General features: G+C 37.8%; 1 protein-coding gene across 2 annotated transcripts in view; it reads right to left on the reverse strand.

The window, feature by feature from the left end:
- Positions 1–2,643: 2,643 nt before the first annotated feature.
- The window catches only part of LOC100221952 (cytosolic phospholipase A2 epsilon), a 33,571-nt gene continuing 14,369 nt past the window's right edge, over positions 2,644–21,845 (reverse strand). For both annotated transcript variants that reach the window (XM_030275336.4, XM_072930015.1), the window contains 15 exons: positions 17,365–17,407; positions 16,842–16,905; positions 15,384–15,526; positions 15,137–15,226; positions 14,373–14,410; positions 12,597–12,732; positions 10,597–10,733; positions 9,239–9,461; positions 8,156–8,270; positions 7,252–7,389; positions 6,870–6,977; positions 5,874–6,065; positions 5,250–5,419; positions 4,056–4,242; positions 2,644–3,190 (listed from right to left, as the gene is read on the reverse strand). In XM_030275336.4, coding sequence (XP_030131196.2) covers positions 2,982–3,190; positions 4,056–4,242; positions 5,250–5,419; positions 5,874–6,065; positions 6,870–6,977; positions 7,252–7,389; positions 8,156–8,270; positions 9,239–9,461; positions 10,597–10,733; positions 12,597–12,732; positions 14,373–14,410; positions 15,137–15,226; positions 15,384–15,526; positions 16,842–16,905; positions 17,365–17,407 — 1,993 coding nt within the window. In that variant the 3' untranslated portion in view covers positions 2,644–2,981. The remainder of the gene's footprint in view (positions 3,191–4,055; positions 4,243–5,249; positions 5,420–5,873; positions 6,066–6,869; positions 6,978–7,251; positions 7,390–8,155; positions 8,271–9,238; positions 9,462–10,596; positions 10,734–12,596; positions 12,733–14,372; positions 14,411–15,136; positions 15,227–15,383; positions 15,527–16,841; positions 16,906–17,364; positions 17,408–21,845) is intronic.

Raw genomic sequence — 21,845 nt, forward strand, 5'->3', positions numbered from 1 at the left:
GGCACTGAACAAATGTTTTACACTTTTAAGCATCCTCATCACTTTCTGAGGAGGCTGCAATGATCTTGCCCACAGGTGAGCTGTCAACCTGCAGTCACGTGTGGGGAAGTGACTGGCAGCAGCCAGGGACCATCTGTCCAGGACTTCTTTGGCCAAGGGCATCCAAATAGACCAATGTGCATACAAAAGCCTTTTTGTAGCTTTCATTGCTTTTTTTGTAGCTTTTCATTGTGTTCTATGCTTAAAGACACAAGTAAAAAAAATTTTTGTTATATCCATCTCACCTTCCATTTTGCTCTGTTCAAGTTGTAAATTGTCTTTCAGCCAAGCAGATATTGCAGTGACAAATATTGCAGGAAACAATTCCCAAATCACCTGTGTGACCCGTGAGAGTTTCCCTTGTAAAGAAAAAGCTTTAAAAGCTCACTTACTTTTTCAACAATTTTGTTACTTTGTGCATCTGAATTAAGATGCTTCAGTGAGCAACCTCTAAGAGAATATATTTGGGAGGACGAAATAAATGTTTAAATCAATGTTAATTACTCTTCATGTTCCCACATACTCTTTATGTCATCACATTTATAAGACTTCACTGCACAGGACACTATACAGCATGTGAGGTGGTCCCTGCCTCATTGAGAGAGTAGACAAAATTAGTTCACAAGAAGTAAAAAAAATGGGAGTTTGGGTTTTGATTTTGTCTTTTTAAAATCATCCTTGCTATTATAAAAGTTAACAGATCAATCAATTTCAAAATAATCTCATTTCACTTTGCAATGAATTGAGAACCCATTGATAAAGGTAACTTCAATGACATGATATAATTTAATTTCATAAAATATCTGGCACTTTAATACATTCTAACCTCAGAACTAGATCCAACAAATGTCACCCAAACAAATTTTTAACACATTAAGGATGGGTAACTAGCAGATCACAGCAGTAACCCAAAAGAAAATATTCCTAGAGAGATGGCAAAAGCTCAGTTACAAGCCTGCATGTTTTTATCAGTCATCCTGAATATCTTGAAATTAAAAATTATATATATATATATATATATATATATATAATATTTATATATAAAATATATAATTTTTATATTTATATATCTAAATAGAATTATATATATATAAAACAATCACCATTGTTACTCTGTTTCAAAAATATTGAAACACTGAGGAAACTGAAGTTTCAGCGTAGTAGGAGCTCTCAGAGAGGGAAAGACAGGTTTTGTGTCAGCCAGCAGGACACAAAGAAAAGCAGCATTAATCAGTCTCAGGCTACATATTGCACCTACCTGGCTTGTTTCCAACCTATTGTTGAGCAAGATTCCCCTGTAAAACAGACTGAAACATCCTCCATCCTACTTTGTTTCATTTCCAGCAAAAAGGTCTAGGAAACCATGACAGTAAACACAAAGATATCTCTAGAAAGGACCCAGAAGCATCCCATGAAATAGCTATTCTAGTGTATGGAAGCAGAACCACAATTATAGCTGCCTCATACATGAAGGGACAATAATCTAGATTTAGATATACAATATTGTACCTGAAAGCAGGGTTACACCATGCTCTTTCAAGTGTTTCAGGTATATGAACACAATTAATGTGCTCATAAGTGAAAAACTTTGCCCTCTCCTCCTCCTCCTCCACCCAAAGGGCTCTTAGATGCCCCATCAGCTGGCTATTTTTTTTAGAAATAAATCAAATAATCCTTTTCCACCATCCATTACCTAGAACTTCATCCCATTAAAAAAAAATATTGTTGTTTCTGAAGATAGTCAAGACTATCCTGATCTCAACACTAACTTTGCCCTGGTGACTGTCTGAATTTCCTCACAACAGTGGAAGTCTTTTATTAACAAAAGGAAGATAATCAAAAACATTTTCTGAGCTCCTGTGACTAACCTCTTCATAAATCACAGCTCCACAGTACCAGGCTGGTGTTGTGAAAGACAGTGCTTGTGATCTGCCTATTAGAGAGTGGTGAGAGGAGTCTTTGGCAACTACTGTCCCCCAGAAGACCTCTAGGATTTTTAATAATGAGAAACCAGCATCTCAGAACAATCCCTGCAAAGACCATTTTCCTGTAAGTGTTGAACAGGTGTGAAAGGTATATCTGGAAAGGATTCCAAAAGGGTCTCATGCATTGCCTATTCTGCATCAACAGCTACCAGCCACTTCCCAGCTTATGAAACACTGGGAGAAATCACAAGGTCATCCTTCAGGAACAGTAAAGGCAGGTACAGAGGAGTGAGACAGGACACTCAGCAGAATCTCCAAGAGAAAAGTGAAGGAAAGTTGGGCAATACGTCTACTGCTTAGGCTGAATATGAGTGGTTCTGGGAGCAGCAGCTCAGAGAGCACTTGTTTCATCTGAAACAATGATCTAATTCCGGGGTAGTTTTTTATTGCTGGTGAAAACTGTATAAATTTTAACAACAGTACAATACTAACTTCAGAAACTTATTTTCAAAGACTTGTGAAGACAGTTAAATAAAAATCTCATAGTGGACAGACAATCAAATCAGAGATGACAACCTTCAATAATTAAATAAGCAAGACCAGCACAATGAATTATTTACCAAAGAAATTTCAGTTCAAGGGATTGTTGTTCTGCCACACAGAAAACACACCATATAAATACTATTTTGATACAAATTTTAATGTGTCACATAATTCCTTATTATCTTCCACAACATTATAATAATTTATATTGAATATCTATAACAATTAGTAAAGTAACTTGATAACAAAACTAAAAACAATTTTAATGTGTTGAAGTTTGTTTTGGATTAAACCACTGGTAAATTACAATCTATTTGTTTGCAGAGCCATGTAAATAGAGTGGAGTCCAGAATGTCCTTAGGATGATGTGATTTCCACTGCAAGTATCACTGATAAGAATCAAGCATCTTGACCTCACCAACCATAGGCAACCCAAGAAGTACCATATGAAAGACTGAAGATAGTGTGTGGTGCTTAATACTTCCGCTGCTTCCTCCGTGCCACTGCCAAGCGCAAGGCCTGAATAATCAACTTCTCATTGTTCAGGACGTTGTAATCTGTCAGTTTCACCAGTTTGTCAAAATTCTCTTCACTGAAACACACCTCTCTTGTTGTAAATGGAGAGAGGATGCTGGAGACATCAACTTTGCCTTCAGCCATCTCTTCAGGACTTCTTTCCACACCTAAGGGGACAAACCACAGGAAGATGCACCAATAAGGTTTTATTGCTGTATGTGGCTCCTATCAGTATTTACATAATTATAGGTAGAAAAGGGAGACTTGGAAGGAAAGATATAATTTGCCAGAGGCAAGTAAAAATACTGTGCTAGTAGCACTGTATTCTTCAGCATCTGGATCAAGCCTCTGTCCAAATATGATTTTACATCATTTGATATTTACATCTCTCAAACAGCTTGAAGTCAGAAGAAAATTAGCAGCAGCAATGCTAGACCACTGCTGGGACAACATAGTCTTTTTTACCCAACTAGAAAAGCACAAGCAAAAAGGAAACCAGATACTCTTGTACTAGACAAAATAATAGCCACCTCACTGAAAGTTCAGGAGAAATAATTGCACTCAAAGGACATAATTCAATTAAAACCAAAGATCTTTGTCCACTTGAGCCTCAGTCTGGGAGATTACTTTTAAATATGTGAAAAAATCTTGAATGAATGGGCTTCACACCAAAACCAGCAGAAGGTTTTTCCTCATCTTTGTTTGCAAGCAGCAGTGCACGACAAGTCCACATCTGTAGAGCAAAACATCTTGTGTTGAGAACCAACACTTCAATGTGTAGAAGTATCAGAATTTTTGCTTTTGTACTAACTCTAGTCGTTCTTGTGAAATAAGTGCCTGTGCTTTAAGAAAGACTCTGAAGTTCATATAGTTCAGATGTACTGACACAGAGAAGTTTTTTTTTTCAGTGATGAGACCCATACTGGCATTGGAAAGGTCAGAGATGACAGTGACAAACACTTTAGATATGAAATGGAAAGAATTCACTAGGAAAACAACTTTTAATTAAAATTGTTATCACAGATGACTCACCGGGAGCTTTATATTTCTTGAAGGTGTCATTTACTAGGGGAAAGAAAAGCACTGTGGGAGCTTGTGGACTGTCAGCCTCTTCAAACACATAGCACTCCTTCAAGTTTTCCCTGTCTTCCTCACTTATCTCAATTTTGGGAAATGGAATTTCTTGCTCTGAGAAGTACTTCGCAATCTGATCCAGAGGCTGGATGAAAGAAAAAAGATATATATAAAATTACTACAAACAATGAAAACTGATACAGAGACCTGGATATTTTAAACTGTAGCAGAATATTCTAAGGTTTGAATCTCCCTCTGCAAGATATTAAATTTCAGCTGGAAACAATCATAACCATACCAGACACTACAGTTTATCTTATTTTCCACACTGCTTTAGGCAAAACAAGAAAACAGTCACTTTCTCTGAACTTGGAAATTAATCCAAAACCCACAGGTCTGATTTTATGATTCCATTGAAAGAAGTTCAGAAGGGGAAGGCAAAGAAGCTACAAGAATTGAGAAGGAACACGTCAGTCCAGATTACTCTGCATCATTGTCTTGACTTTATTATTTACCATTTTCTCAGTCTTTCTGTCTGCTGCATAATTGGTGTTCCTTGATAATGACTCCCTATTAATAAACACACTTACCAACATAACACGTGACCTCATAAAAAACTTTAATAGTTATATTTACTATAAATCTATGGGTTTTGTATTATTATTACATATGCAACACTATTATATTATTTCAAATTATGAATCAATCTGGCATTAGCCACTAAATTTCCATAGGAGTGGTATGAGATATAAAGGCTAAGACAGGTTTTTCTTTAGTCTGTTAAAGTGTTTTCAGGACTTTTCATTGCCTTTGTAATTTGTTCAGTACAAGGATAACCAAAATCAGTAGCAGAGTTTCAGACCACTCCATCAATTTATAATATAATCCAGAATATAATCCATCCAGTTTTAAAAACTATTGGATCCACTGCAGTGAAGACCTTGATGATTTTGAAATGCCTATACCCATCATCATCTTCTAATATCCTTCTTAGTTACTGAGAAATAAATTGCCTAATGATCTAAATAATAAATTAATAACAATAATATAATTCACATTCCAGCACTGAAAAGTTAGATGTTTTACCTGACAATTGGTAGAGACCAAAAGACCATGAAAGAAAAAGATCTCAGATACCATGGCTTTTCTTACCAGTGTTTGGGACCCTCCACTGTAATTCAAATGGAGGATAACATCGACTTCCCTGTTCGATCTCAAAAGTGGTGGGTAGCTGGTATTAATGAAAAAGCCAGTATCAACTAGGGAGAGCTCATTGTCTGCTGTTTCCATCAGTTTATTTGGAAAGGAGTCTATCACTGTGTCTGAAACATAATTATTTATCATTACGACAAATAAAACACAAGAATTGATTTCTCCTCTGAAGGAAAGTAAAGAATAAAGACCAAGAATTTTGCCCTCATTCTAGTTCTACTTATTTACAGGAGTAAGTGACATGCTACTGCTTTGTCCTACCCCCTTCCTGGGCACCGCAGGCTGCTTTAGCCCTAGAGGGGAGATCTCTCCGGCTGCCTTAGGCTGAGCTCACTTTATCCACAGGAACATAATCCCCAGACAGCCACATACAATTTCACCCTTCAACACCCCCCACCAAAACTGAAATGCTGTTCAAATCTGGCTTTCATGTTTTCCATTTGTAAAGGGAGAAGTGCATTTCAGAAGTCAGTCTCAGCTCCTCCTCTTTGTTGGAAATCCTAAGCGAATTCCGAAACCTAAACCTTCTTAGAATATTACTGAAAAGCATGCTGTTTACTGTGCCTTTCCAGGTAGAAAATCCTTCACTCTCCAGGTACTTGTTATGCAGCTGGAAGCCTCTGATAAAATTGGGATACTGCGCAATGGTTGGACGTCCTGTTAAGACATCTCGCAGAGTGGAGGAGAAGACACTCGAGGGAGTGAATAGACACGTGTCTACTTCATAGGGATTCACAGACAGAAAGGGTTCTTCTGCTGCAAAATGGAAAGAAGAAATTTGAAGTTCAGGATAATTTTCTGAAATGACCAATATTTTGAAAAATGGAGTGACTAATAACAACAGGTATCATCATCCCCCACTCCAAAGTTATGCAAACATATTTATAAGCCCTTAAAGTCTATGCCACCATATAAAATTCATCATTAGACAGTGAACTAAATGACCAGCTGACAAGCAGTAAGGCTGACAGGCAGTAAGGACCACCTTCCACTCTAAGCTTCCTCAAATAATGCCCACCTCTACTGTAGCATGTGGTGGAGGGGTGAGCAGTCCCAAAATATATGAGAGACCTGTCAATAGGACACCTTCAGAATGCATGTCAGTGTCACCCAGTGTCAAGTAAGTTAGGAGACCAGTCATTACAGGTTCCCTGTGCAATTAACAGCAAGAGCAAGCTTTCCCCATGGATAGTTCAGTGGAGAAATCAGCCCTCTGCAAGATCCATTTTCTCTACTCATGTTATTAATGGCCAAGGAGGACTATATCCTAATTTAACAATCTTAAGATGTGTTTTTGATACAACATTATTTTTATATGTCTGATGGAGGCTGGTTTTGTGTCTGTATGACCTTCAGGAAAAAGTACAGCTTTTATAAAGCTTGCTCAAAGAAGTGCAATTTAGTTTTAAATCAGGCAGAAAAAAAAATCTTAGTTGACATCTCTGCTTTTCTTTCCTCATCTTTTACTCTCCGACTTTGACAGCATTTCTTTATGCATTAGACATCTTCACAGAACATAAGCAATACATACCAGGGGTGCAAAAAAATTTAAAATCTCACCTATATCTTTTACTCTGTCTCTGGTCCATCTGCACCAGAAATCTTCTGAATCAGCAGCCAAATTCCAGACATACATCGCATCTATGGAAAATATACTACTCCACATGCCTATAACGTGAAAGAGGAATAGAAGCTGATTGATGGAGTGGCCTCAGAAGAATCTTAATTGATACATACTTTCAGTTCTTCCCATTAGATACTTCCTTTCTGTCTGTACAGATTCCTTTGTGGGCATACTTCGTGAGTACATCCTTGCTAATGTAAAGTCACACCTGCTCAACCTGTCTGCCGGTGTCTTCCCAATGGTGCCCACCACAGACCACGTGCTCGCCCATACCAGCTGTCTCTCCAGTAGACCACCTTTCCCCAAGTCAACAGTCACCTTGCATATAGCAGATCCGAGTCTCTGAGAGCTTCTTCACCATCCTTCCCATAAAGAACTGACTTCCAAAGTGTTCTGCGCGAATAGATGCTCCATACTTCAGCAGTCCAACTTCATAAGGAGTGAACTCTAGCCACTCTATGGTAACAGCAGCCAGACCATGAAAAAGAAACATGTTAGACTACTTGTTAGATGATACTAAACAAGGAGCTCCAGGCAGCAAACGCAATGAGACAGACACTGGCTAGTTCACAGCATGCCTTTCACCAGCCATGGCTGTATCTGTACTGCCAGCACTGCTGATGCCATGAGGTTCTTCCACACTGTGGCAGGGTAGTTCCAGGCTGTGATACAGCAACCTCCAGCAAAAAAGCCCTAGTCTGAATGAAACCACAGGCATTCCCTTAATAGAGATAATCTTACCCCAAAGTATGTGTTGCTCATGCATAACTTGTTTCCCTTAGGGCTCTAGTGACAGAGAGCTTAGCATTCACTTGGTGCCATGTACGTAGCTGTACATGTTAAACAAATACTGTGAAAATTAATAGTAGAGGAAATAGTGATTTTCCTGACACTGGACCCAAAATTCCAAAGATTTTTCTTTAAGTGATCAAAATAAGACCACATGGAACCATACAGAATTTGTTTCATTCATGTTTATGGCAGGATAAACTGTGTTTCCCCTTTCAGGAAAATAAAGAACTCAAATTCTAAATATAAAACACATTTGTATTTTTTTTTCTAAATTTTGGTCACTATTTAATGAAAATTTAATGACTTATTGGGAGTTTTGTTTGCAATTAGAATGAAAAGACTATTGTATTAATAAATCTGTATATACTCATATCATCTTAGTTTAATTTAAATTATAAATTTATTAAGAAATCTAAATCATAACCATTACCTCTGAATGCCTGGGCACTATAGTTGGACTTGAGGTTGATGGCCACATAGATGGGCAGTGGATTCTGGCCATTATCCACTGCCTGACGCTGGTCCGAGAGTCTATGCTCATCTTTCTGGTTTTGATTAAAAAGGGTTAATTGAATGAGGTGAAAAACAACTTGCACTTCAAATAATATAACATGAATTACCAGCCCTAACCAGCCTTATTCGAGTTATTTTTTCTATTCCCAAGTAACTGGATTGTTCTGAAATATCTGCTATGGGATATTCCAAACTTGTCAAGTATCCCATAAGAAGCAGCAATACCCTATATGAGTTCCCAGATTTTGAGATAAGCAGAGAAGCTGATTGTAGATTCAGTCAGAAAAAAAAAAAAAAACAAACAAAAAAAAACCAAAACAGTTCCAGGGAAAATCATGCAGCTAAGTGAAAGGTAAAGTTCTTTCCTTGGCTGGGTCTTAGCAAAGAATTGATCATATTTTAAGGTATTTTACAAATATGTGCATATTCAAGAATATATTCTATTGCACACGACAATTTAAAACTTCATTGTAGAAACTTAAACCAGAAGGAAACTGTTTAAGATACACTACTTTTAAATTAACAAAATTTCTTAGAACTTGGTATCATATTTAGAAAATTGTTTTTCTCACCATGTGAACCATATGCAGTCTATACCTAGGTCACTTTATAAATGCCTATCTTCATTTATGCTAGGGAAGCAAATTATTTCAAAATTTTAAGTGCCTCTTCTAGTCAGAATATTTTATGTCCAAAAATATCCAAAATTACTTACAATTCAAAATTTTTTTTTCAGGGAGATTTTCTTTCTTTAGGGAGAAAGAAATATTTTCTTTAGGGAGAAAGAACACTTAACTGTTATGACATGGCTCCTTCAGTTCAAGGTCAACCTCTCTTTACATCTAGAGCAGGGTTTTAATAATGGATCTAAATATATAATATTTAATCAAATGCTAAACTAATTATTTGCATCAGTATTAGTGAATGGCATCCAGGATTTATTTTCTTCTCCACTGCAGCTATAGAAGCTCAGCAGTTATGTGGGAAAAAGGAGCAATACCTTATCGTGTAGCATGGATTCAATGACAAGACCCCAAAGGTCTATGAAAGAAGTGTTATGTCCTTCTTTAGTCCTCTCCATCAGGTCATTGTAATAGTACTTCAGACAATCCAAAGAAAAACAGCAGATCTTGGATTTGGTTACTTGCTTGCGAGCTTCCTTGATTGCATCCTCTAGATATTTTTGTGACCAATTAGCATCTTCATATAAGTTTGCCATGGTCCTGAAGAAATGTTAGTAGAAAATAATGAAAGAGGTGTAATGCTGTGGTTTGTTTTCAGAAAACAGATGTGCAACCTGTTTGCCTGTTTCTTAATTCTTATGGGTTTCACACTTAAAATACTCTCATTTCAGGAGCAAACAAAACCTCCAAGCTTTCCTGGTTTGGATATGTTAAAATGGGTTCAAAAATTATCTTGGAATTCAAGGGAGAAAAGAAACCAAGACCCAAGGCTATTAAACTCAAAGGCTCCAGGGAGCAGTCACTACTACTCTGCTCTAGTCCTGCATCTGTTCCCATATATCTGCAAATGGCTTGTGCCAGCAAGAAAGCTGGCATGTCCTCATATGACCATTCTTACTTGTCCCCTTAAAATCATAACAGGTACAGACAGGTACATTCAGATCTCCACATATATACAGAGAAGTTAAAAGAAAGTTTGAACTTACATTGAAGTTTGGACTTACATTGATGTTTGGACTTACATAAAGTGACACACAATTCAGTGAAAAAAATTTCTCCACTTCCAAACAGGTGTAGAGGAGTGGGGGTACCTAGAACCTACTTGATTAAATACTTCAGTTATTTTAAGTATGACATCATCTGCTCTATGCCCACTGGGAGAACAGAGCATGTCACAACAAGCCACCATATCTGCAGTCTCTCCAAGGTCAGTGATTAGATATTGTTTGTTGGCCTTTTGTGACAATATTAATTCCTCTAGCACCAAACACATCTTTTACCAGAGGGAGATGCACTGTAAATCCAAAATGGAAGTGAGAATAACCAGCAAATGGCAGGCATAAATTCTTCTTCCCATCTTCAATTTCCAGTCTAAAGACAAATTAATTGTATTTAGTCTAAGGCATAACTGATAAAATATGAAAAGGGAATAGAGCATTTAGATGAAGATATGAGGCATAAACTGAGTCAGTGTGATGACAAAAGCAGTTGATGAGTGTGGTGATTGATCTCTTACTCAGTATGTTTTGTTTCTTTGCTCCAGGTGGACAGAGGGTAGCTTGTGGGGAGAATGGAAATGCTTTTGCTTTGCTAAGTGCCATATAAGCTAATAGTATTGTACAGAGTCAACAGTAGTGACAAGAGAACACATAAAGCTTGTCTGGGTCATTCTCACCATGTGGTACCCGATAAACCCCCGATGTAGGAAATGCAGTCTAAGAGGTTGAGTTTCTGGAGGCCCAGCAGGCTGCCGTACATCGCTGTGAGTGATCTTGTTCCTCCCCCGGTTGTTGTAATGGCCACCACTGGCACCTGGTCAACACATCAAGGCAGAAGGAGCAAAAGCTGTGCATAAATTAGACACAAAGAGCCCTTACTGCAGAAATCAAATAACAGGTGGAAGGCATTGATACACCAGGGATGCTACTTGGCATGAAAAGGATGTGATTGCTGCAGAAGGCTCATTTGCCACCGCCTTGCCTGACTGCTGTGAGAAGGAAGGCAATCAGACGGGTGGGAAGGTGTTTACTTAACATACAACTGGAAATGAACCTCATCACCCTGGAATTTTTCTCAAAGTGTATTATTAGAAGCTGTCACAGAAAATACAGGATTTTCCACACTGGAGCAGGTTAGGGATCCATGATTCTGCCTCTAACAATGACCAGTGTCACACAGGAATGCACAGCACCCTGTAATCAGCCAGACCACACAATAGCCAAAGCCTTCCTGGCCCCAGGCCATTAATTACTTTATGTCCTGAAGCACAGTCATTGATAGGGTTTCCCCCTCCAGATCCAAGTGTAATTGAAGAGACAGGCTATTCTTCTCCTTATCTTTTCCTGATCTAGTACACCTTTTGCTTCCATTAACATCCGGAGTGTGGATTCTTACACACCCCATGGAAAATGTCTATTTATACCTTTCAAGTATTAGCTTCTCATTTCTTAAAGGAATCTGTGTTCCAAAGTCAATGAATAGAGCATGAAGGAAATAATTCTCCTGCTCTATGAAAAAAACAAAATCTCAGAAAAAGGAGAAAACAGATGTTCTTCATACTGTAAACTCTTTAAGATCTTAAATCTAGGAAATTTTATAAAATAATAATGAGGAAAATCTCATAATCTTCACTAAAGTCAGAATAAACTCCAAAAATTATATTCTGGGGTTTACACTTTCTAACCTATTTTTTAGTAAGTTAAAACTCTAATGATTTTTTTCAGTTCCAATATAAGTCGGTTAATAATGTAGAGGGGATATTTTCCCATATTTCTGAAATTAAACACGTGAATAGGAGAGCCACAATAATTAGATCTTTACAAAAACAGTTTTCTATGTGTAAGGAAACTCTCTCATTTGTAAAAATGGTTTAAAATGGTTTTTTCAACTTTTTCGAAAACTTTGTTTCCTGTATTAGTCTCTGTTCTGAAATCCAAACTAATATTTTTGAATCATATTTTCCACAGCACTCTTTTTTTAACTGTCAGCTAAAGATTGTTCTTGCTGTTGGTATGTTTGTAATTTTTTGTGTGTCAGCAACCCAGTTAGGCATCAGTGGTTGCAAAGCTCATGACTCAATTACAGAGGCAGGAACAGAGTCTAGAGTGATACAACTAAACTTAAAATCAGATATTTCTTCTACAACTCAGTGATGCTGTAAGATCCACTCGTCTTTGCCAGATTGATGGTTTTATCCTACTCTGCATTTTCCCCAACAAATCAGCTATTTTGCTGCAGAAACCACTAGAAGAATTTTTATTCAGACATCTGTGTGGAAACGTCTGTTTCTCCCTCTCAAAACCCTATACACACGTGCCTTGGCCACCACCTTATCTCTGTGTTAAGGCCCTCTGTTTTGCAGGCAGCATCCCCCAGCTGTTCCATGTCTGCCCACTATGAATTTTCCTCCTGAGATCCATGAGCAATACCCAGAATAAACAGGAAAGGACTGTTCGAGGAGCAGTTGAGAAGTTTTTGGATCCAAAAAGACATTATCCTGCCCCCTCCACTCCGCTGCATGAACAGACCACAGCTTCCACAGCTTCTCTTGGTCATGCCTGGCCCTAGGTGCCCAGGCCTGGCCCACACCAGCAGGACTAATTAAGCTGGGAATTTATTTGTTGTTTGAATTTGCTCCCCCGAGAGCAGTTGCTATCAGGGACTGTATTGCCTTGCCTCATGCTCTTTCAGATCCTCTTCCAAATTAAGAATCTTTTTCAGAGCAGCAGCAACATATTTTTTCCTTTTCCGCAGGAAGTTCTGCTCCTCCATGCACAGGCTAAACCCCAGGCGCACATCCAGGTCTCCCGAGCTGGAACAGACAATGGGATAAATCAATGCACAGATCATTTACAGCTGATTTCAAGATCTGTAGGGCTGGTAATTAAAAAAAAAAAAAAAAATCTGTAAAACAAGTTATTTCCAAGTCTGTATATTGATAAACAAAAGAAGAGAAAAACCGAACAAAAAAAACATTTCTACTGCCAGCAAGAAATAGCAGTGTGGATGAAGAGGAGTTTCCAAGGTACTTTAGATCTCTTGTAAACATGGACAAAAAGACAAGACACACAAGTCAGGGAAAGATCATCAAAAGGACTAATTTCAGAAGTATGTTTTTCTGTACCCATTCTTGTTTATCACTAAGGCATCCTAGAAAATTCAAGTGATGACATCATCACTTGTTCTCAGGTTTTGACAATCCACTAACAGCATTTAAAAAGAAGGTTCTAATGAGTTATCTGATGAAGCTTGAACTGCAGAGCAACCATCACCCCCTGCTCAACCTCTTGGGAATTCCAGCCTTTCGCCTGTGTCCTGAACATATTCCTAGATAAATATTCTTAAGCTTCGTCCTGCAATATACAAGAATATCCATCACTTTTTTTTTTCACATGTGCAGACAAATGGAATTTTGTCCCTTGAGAAATGTGAAGCACAAGCAAAAGAAAATTCAGAAAAAAAGGTATAAACCAAATCAAATTGCAGCCAATGTTATGTGCCAACAGCAACATAAATACACTTATTTCTGAGAATAACCCTAAATAATGACCAGATCTTCTGGCTCACATCACCCTCTGGTGGCTGCAAACTCTGTCCTTAAAATAATTTTCACCAATATTTTATAAATATGAATGTTGCAAAGATTAATACTACTAACCTCTCTTCTCCAGCCAATTTGATTTATCACACAGCGTAATTTTGAAAACAGAATAAGGTCAAATTATTTACCTTACAAAAACAAACAACTCTTTTAGCAGTAGATTAACATTTTTCTTGCTTTCTTTCTATATTTGTGTCTGTTAAAGTTAAAGGTCAATATATTTTGTTATGGGCTGAGGTTGCACAGGTAACTCTCCATTGACACAAAGTTTTCTCTTGCTGTGAAAATCCACCCTGCTTTCCTTCTGTAAATCATCCCATAGTGGGGGTGCTGTGAACCACAGGCAGTTTTCAGCTCTACCATAAAATGTCACTGTCTTCAGTTTTACCTGTCACTGGTGCAATTCTGTCCCTGCAAGTGGATTGGCAGAGGTGCAGCTGGTCAGGCCTCAGCTCCCATTCTGCTCAGTGAAGCAGAAGGGGCAGAAGGCAGGCTACCCTATGTTTATTTTGGTGATTTGGCAAAGTTAAAGACTTACAGAGGTTATATCGGTGCTTGTGCAGATATGACAATTTGCATAAATGGGGAATAGAATAATATGTGAATAGTACAGTTTTATTCATGTATGAGAACAACAGGCATAAAGACATCTAATTTACTTTGAATGAAGGCTCACGGACTCTGGCTGAACTGCACAATGCTGTAAGTGCAGCAGACTTGCACTTACCTCAGGCACCACGTGAGCACAGCACTCACGCAGTAAGTGTTCATCTCTGCTCCTGTCACACAAAAAGCCTACATAACTAGTTTACAGTAGTCCTGGGTGTCAGGACAAAAAGAGGCTATCTTACCATTTTCTCGCTGTCAAGCACAAGTGAAATGAATTATCCTGGAAAATTAGAAAGGTAAAGGTAATTACTACCAAATTTTAAAATATTTATTTCCTTCAAATTCGGGCAATGCTCAGACTAAGAGAGCTGGTCCTCAAATAATAAATGATTTGGCTAAGGACATTATTTTTATACAAATAACCAAAGCCTCACTCCCTGCCCCGAAATCAAATTTTCTCTTCTCTAATAAGCCTGTGTGTTTGGGACAGGTAGTGTGCCACAAGCTTGCATGCTTACACCACTTCCTAGTTTGCACATTTAGAAGGAACAGCAAGAATGAGAAAAGTTACCTTATTAATTTATTTTTTTTTTTTAACACACACAAAAGCACCCCAAATATCAATATTTAGACACACTAAAGTCTGAATTAAACCCATAATCTGGATGGGTCTTTTTTCAGTTCTTAGCCAGTATCACCCCAATATATTTAAAAAAAAAAAAAAGGGTTTTGAATGGATGTGCATTTTACAGTCATTTCTTGTTCCTTGAAACCACTTAATTCTAACTGTAGGATGCCGGTTTGCAATGACTGTTGTATTATTAAAATAATTGTTAACGTGTTCTTCCTTAAAGTTGAATATGGCAACCTTAAATTTTTTTAGCATTTCTAATTAATAGCTGTACAATTTTATACAGTGATTATGTTTACTTGGTAACTTTATTTCTAGCAGGACAATATTAAGGACATTTTAAAATACATATTTCAAAATGTTCACAGAACTCACCTCTTCTAGTATTATTTCTTTCTGCAAAGGGAGTGAATTCAGGGGGAAAGAAAGGACCCCTGATTTCTCAGTTTCATTTCCACCAGCCAGCTGAAAAAATGTAAAAAAGCAATTGGGTATGAACACATGAAAGGTTTATCATCTCTAGAACTTGTCCACTCAGAAGGCTAGTTCAATTTGCTGGTTCTATTAATTTCTCATTCTTATTTCATTTAAATTAATAATAACAGACAGAAGGAGAACTTACCTCTTCTGGTAATAGGACATCCAGCCTTGTCTGGTCATTTATGATGCAGTGAAATATGATTATATGAAGGCTGGGGCCAGAGGCCAGCAAAATCTTCTGGCTTCCTTCATGTGATCCTTTCACTGTAAATGTAAGCTCTGGGTCTAAACAGAGAGGCCAGGAACAAGCAGAATTTTAGCTATTACAAGCAAACACGCATAACTAATTAAAAAACCCAACCTTCAGTTTGTTGAATTTTTCTTACACCCAATGACTAAGTCAAATTCAGGTGGCAAAAATAGGCTGAAAACTGATCTAAAGTATCTTGGTGAATCTATATAAATAATGTACAGAATTCACAGATTTTTAAAATACTATAGCTTGCTAATTGTCAGATGCTTTCCATGAATAAATTAAACCAAGATTTGGGGTTAGAGGGGTGTCAGTTTAAAGGCATTTTGGATTATTCATGTTGCATAAAAGTAATTTATTTGATGTCAGTCTGTTCTGGTTCATAGTATACATTTTATAATAGTAAGACTAACAGATAATTCTATAAACCCAAAACTCAATCAGACTACTTGGCATGTGCCCCCATGTCACCAAAACTGAGACAACCTGCAGGCTGTGTTTCTTGTACAGAAAAGCCTTTATGTTTACAGAGAGATCATATGCTGTTCTCCTGCAAGATCACAGCCAAAAGACATATAATTTTAGATGAACCTTTCCTCCCCTGTTACATCTCAGTCTGAAACTTCCTATAATGCAACTCAGTCATTGCTACCATTTTCTCCATAGTCAATTTTCCATTCACAAATTAACTTAGAACTGTCATGAGTAAGATTTGCCCCATGAGCAGCATTACACAAGCTACTGTTCATTTAAATAAACATAAAAACTAGTGAGGAATCCTGCTGTATTTGTTAGAGCTATATTTTATAGACAAAGTACTGTTTTGGTGATTCTATGGTAGCAGAGGGCTTCCCTGCAATTTGAGAAGACCCATTTGATACAACTTTGCATTTAAACTTAGGTTTATTATTTTTATTAAGGAAACAAAAAAAATCTCCTTCAGAACCCTAAATATGCACAAACTTTTTACATACTCAAACCCAAATCAAACACATGGGGTAAGATTTCTACATATTAGTTATAAGATAATTTTAAAAGATCCCACTTAGAAAAAAATGTTTTGAACAAACAATAAACAAAGAGAATGAACCTCATCTTTCCAAGTTTCTCAGTCTAGTATATGTGACTCTATTTTTGCGTAGGTTTAAGATTTGCCTCATAACTAAGCTCTTGAGAAACTTGAATTTTGACAGATACAATCATCCTGCAAGGTGGAGCATGGCAAAACTAAGTATTATATGACACTGATAGAGCAATGCGCACAACAGATTATTAATTTTTTCAACATCTGTTACAATGACTGAATCACAACACAAGAACAATAGGCTAATGAAGCAATAACCTCACTTGTGGATTGCTGCTTCAGCTTCCCTGTATCCACTCTAACCTCCAAACAGGAAACCTCACGTGCCTGCAGCAAGAGAGGATGAACAATGATTGAGAGAAGTGTAAATGTCATTGCAAGTGATTCATACTGTTCCAAACCAACTCCTCTGGCTGATCAATAAGCAAGGCAATCATTATCAAACAATTAATATGCCTTCAGAAAACAGGAGGGCAATAGTGATACAGTATTTCTTTTCAAAACTGAAATAAAGAGGAACCACTAATGATTTGCTTGAACTTGGAGAGACAATTAAACAAAGCAGGTGAGCCCTATTCAAAATAATTAGTGTGTTAACATATGGGACTATTTTTATGAGCCTTGTAACACTTTCTTCATTAACTCTTGATAGTACTGAGCCTATCATTTATAGAAGAAAGTAGGTGGCAGTACTGGGTTTGGGACACAGCTCAAAGTTTCCAGAGTTAGAAACATGAACACTTATTATTCAGACACAAGAAAGATCATAATAAATATGTACTTTACCACTAGTACTCCATTTGTAATAATGCCATCAGGAAAGTCCAGACTGGGGAAAAAAAAAAAAAAAAGGAAGATAATGTCATGGGTGGGAAAACTCAGACAAATATTTAAGTCTATGGTTAACACATTAGTTCTTACATGACCTTTGACATTTCTGACTTTAACATTCTCACTCAAAAATACTTTAAAGCTTAGGATTAGATGACAAGCTGAGTTGCAGGTTTTTTCCATTCACTCATGATAGAATATGAATCTGGATTTATACTCCTGTGATCTTACACATTTGCTTCAGTAAACCATGCAATTATACTGCTATGAGACATATTGATTCTGAGGACAGCCGCAGCTGACTCCTTTGAGCATTACACAGTTTTACCCAGGTTTTTGTACTTCAAAAACTAATACAACTGCCTAGCTTTCCATCAGTTATAAAAAAAATTACCCTAATGGCAGGAAAAATTGTACTTACCTCTGTGAAATGACTGCAAATTACACATGAGATTGTAATAGTCACTGTATATATAGATGTGTTTCTACATCTAGGGGCAGAGTGGATTCATATACTGCAGCCAACAATTTCTACATTCTAAAATATTTTTCCATCGGAAAAATCAGGCAGTGTCTCATTAAGGATATCTCATAATTTACCATATCATTAAATCACAGATGTAAATTCATATAATGTCTCAAGAACTGAGATTACTCTAAAGTGTATATATGTATGTAACTTGCCAAGGACTGAGCACTGACTCCCCAACCTGCTGCAGAGAATATCAGAGCTGATATTGCAGAGTCTGTTCATTCAGACTTTGCAAGCCATGGATTACACATTTTGAGGTCTTGTATAATTCTGTACTTGATGTACGTATTTTATCTCAGCTGAAACTAAACAATTCAATTCCTTTAAAATTAGATGAATGACATAGTTTTTATCAACTTAAAGTGAAAATTCACCACAACAATTACATTTCAGTATAAACACACATGATAGCATTTACTCAAAATTGCAAAGCTCCTAAACAGTTTGAAGTTTTGTTTCCAAGTCAGTATTTTCCTTTAAGAGAAAAATATGAACAGGCTAAATACAGTGCAGAATATTCTGGAAAAACTTCAACAACAAAACTCAAGCAAACACCTCTGGTCAAAACCCCCCAGTTATAAACTCTAAAATTCTGTGATTTTTTTTTTTTCTGGGAAATGTATTTCTAAAGAGTTCAAAGAACATTGGTCAGGAATTGGTAAAAATATACTCAGTGTTTTCATTTGCATACACGTAAATGTGTTCAAGCACCACTCCAGTTTTGTTTGACACAAATTTTTCTACTCAATTACTATTTTGTAGTCAAATAGTTGTAACATTACATGACATATGGTGTCATCATCCTCAAATAACTCATTAAAACATCAAGTAAAGCAAGAAACAGCATGATATATATTAGAAGACTTCAGCCAGCATAGCCTGGTGAAATGAAAGTGCAAAGACAGATAAAGATATATGTTCATGGAGGTAAACATCCAGTAAAGTGTAGTATTATTTGAGTTGCTGGTATCAGCAAAGTGTAAAGTTAGGTTCAAAGTTAGGAGGTCCAAGGCAAACCCTGACCTTCAAACAGAGTGGAAGAACCTGCACTGTTGTACAGAACAGAGCAGAGCTTGGAAGACCCCTGGGAAGAATCAGGACACCTCAGACATGAAGGACCAATAGCTGAGATGTCTCTATTGGGCTGCCACCTCTGCTGCCACCACTGTAAGGAAGCCCAGCTGCTGTCACTTGTTAATTACTCCCCACATTGCTCTTTTAACTCTTATATCCCAAATTTCAAGGCTTCTACTAGCCACAGCATAAGACAGATGCTTTTTTTTTTTTTTTTTTTTTTTAACCTGGTGGTCCACACCTTTGTTTTAAGAAGAGCAAGGGCACTCATCTGTCTCTGAATCTTAGGAAATCAGCTGGGGCTAGAAACATATCTGAGCTGGGTGCAGAAGAGCTCAGGTTGGCAGGAATCTTTGAATATTTTGCCTACCTTTAGAGCACTGAATAAATTCCACTAGTTGAGATTAGCTGATAACTTCTCTGAAAACCAACCTGCTATTAGACAGCTCTCATCACACAGAGCTATGTTCCTGTTCTCTTCTCCATCACAGTTTGTGATTTGTGGACTTTTTTATTGCAGACCTTAGATTCACTAGGAGAATTGGGAGATATTATGGCCTGTAGCAGGGAAAGACAAAAACAGAGACTCTGGGTACCCTTCTTCATGAAAAGTCTGTTGCAGGAATACCTAAGGCTGTAGTGGACTCTGTAAATCCACGGATCATTTCCCAACACCTGGCATACTTCAAGCTTCTGCCTTCTCATTTTTTGATTATGGCTGACTTATAATGGAATGGGTAAGTTTGAACAGGAACTTACAGTCACACAGATTCTTATATTGCAGTTCTCATTTAGATCAGGCTCCTATGCTCCATTTCACCAGAGAATCTGGATTTTTTGATACCTATCTAAAAAACTTGAATTCTTTCATGTCAGATCCAGCTTTCCCTTTCTTTAGTAGCTTACATAATAATGCAGGCTACTTTTCTGAGCTTTCTGACAGCCCAAAAGAAGCATGGGGGATGGTGCTGTTTCAGTAAGAAAGCTGTATTCACCTCAAATGTTCTTTCTTAACATAAAGCATTTGCCTTCAGTGCTCCTCCACACATAAATACAAACAGCCAAAGTACATTTGGCCCCCAACTAATGGAGACTCAGCCTGAGGGTTTCTCAGCAGTGCTCAAGCCAAATGACTTGCATGATCTGCTGGTTCCCCCTTCACATGAGGAGGATTTCTCAAAATAACACAGCAGAACTACAGAAAGAAAAAAAAGACTTTTATTTTCTAAAACTTCTGCTTTTGCCATATTTCAATAATTAATATTTAACTTTTATACAGCTTTTTGTACACCTATTTACATTTATTTGTGTTAATTGGGCTTTGTTTTAAACATAGTCTTTCACATTTGACAAAAAAACAAAAGGGAGAGGGAACGGAGATGAAAGGTTGTGTAAGAGTGGTCCTTCATTCTTCTAAGAGTTGTTAGAGATGCACTTCCTCAGCTTGAGACATCTGAAAGATAAAAGATGCCAAAAAGAAGATCAGCAGGTACAGCAAATACCCTGGGGCTCTTAGACCTTTCCTTGGAAACTCAAGTCACCTTGCAGTTCACCAGAAGATTTTTTGTGCCCCCTCAGTGTCAGGCGTGGCCTTCAGTAGAAGTCGGAGGGGAGGGGGATGTTGAGCGAGCGCAGCCACCGGCTCCAGCGGGACCCTGTCCCTGTAGCAACACGGATGGGCTCATTCTGGTGCTGCACCCTGCCAGTGGAGACACGGGAGAAAGCCCAGGTTACCCCTGATAATCACCAGAGAACAGCACAGAAAGCACTAAAGCACATGAACCAGCAACCTGTGTACAACAGCCTTACCTTTTCTGTCACTGCTGCCCAAGTGCAGCAGCTCTCACGCCAGCTGGGCTCGTGTAACGGGCCCAGAAAACATTGAGCAGGCATTTGCAATCCCTTGGCTTGGTTGCTGGTGAAAAGGCACTTGGAGGAAGGAGCATGCCTTCCTCTCTGTGTTGTTAGGATCAAACATCTGGCCCTCAGTGCCTGCCACTCTGCAGCAGAGAGGTGAGCGTTTGCTGGTACTGCAGCAGTGGCGTAAGGGTGAGGCAAAACTAGAGAGGGTGTTCATCTTCCTGTTGTGGAAACTCACTAACAAAACGAAGCTTTTCTTCCATTTTAAATAAAATATAAAAGGAGTGGACGCAGGAACACATTATCATACAGCCCTCTAATGTAACATGAGGTAATTTTTATAATTTTTTTTTTGGTAAAGTAACACAAAATAAACCTTTGCAGCGAGGTTATAGGCAAACAAAAATAGGAGCGGCACAGCCACTATCATAGGTGCAACCCAGGAAACATTCTTGGCCTGGGGTTACACTTCATGTATGGTATTATTCATCTGAAATGCTGGAAAGAAAGAACAAGCTAATGTAATAAACCTTGAAATTAGTAAAATCTAGAATGAAGATGGGGAAGAAATTAAAAACTGTGGATAAAGAGCATTAGGAAAAATTGATGGTGGGAATAGTTATTAATTTCAGAAATATATGGCCATATTATTCCCCCAAAAGTACATTCTCATTGTTCCCATCACAATACAGGATTTCCCACATGCTTAGCTGTACTCCTTGTTATCAGAAGGCTCTCTCCCACTGAAAATTATCTCTAATCTCTGTCAACACTTCTCCCATCCAGCAGTGACAAAAAATCTTGGTAAAACCTGCTGAGCTTGTTCAACACAGAAGAGGTTGGTTTGAGTCCATAGCTTTCTGGTGACCCATCTCACCTACTTCATTTCAGTTGTTCAGACCTTTCCAGGGCTCTCTGGTTTACCTATGCAATCCATTGTCTACAATTTCAGGGGACAAATCCCGTCATT

The sequence above is a fragment of the Taeniopygia guttata genome, chromosome 5 (genome assembly GCF_048771995.1).
Source record: "Taeniopygia guttata chromosome 5, bTaeGut7.mat, whole genome shotgun sequence".
NCBI classification, from domain to species: Eukaryota; Metazoa; Chordata; class Aves; order Passeriformes; family Estrildidae; genus Taeniopygia; species Taeniopygia guttata.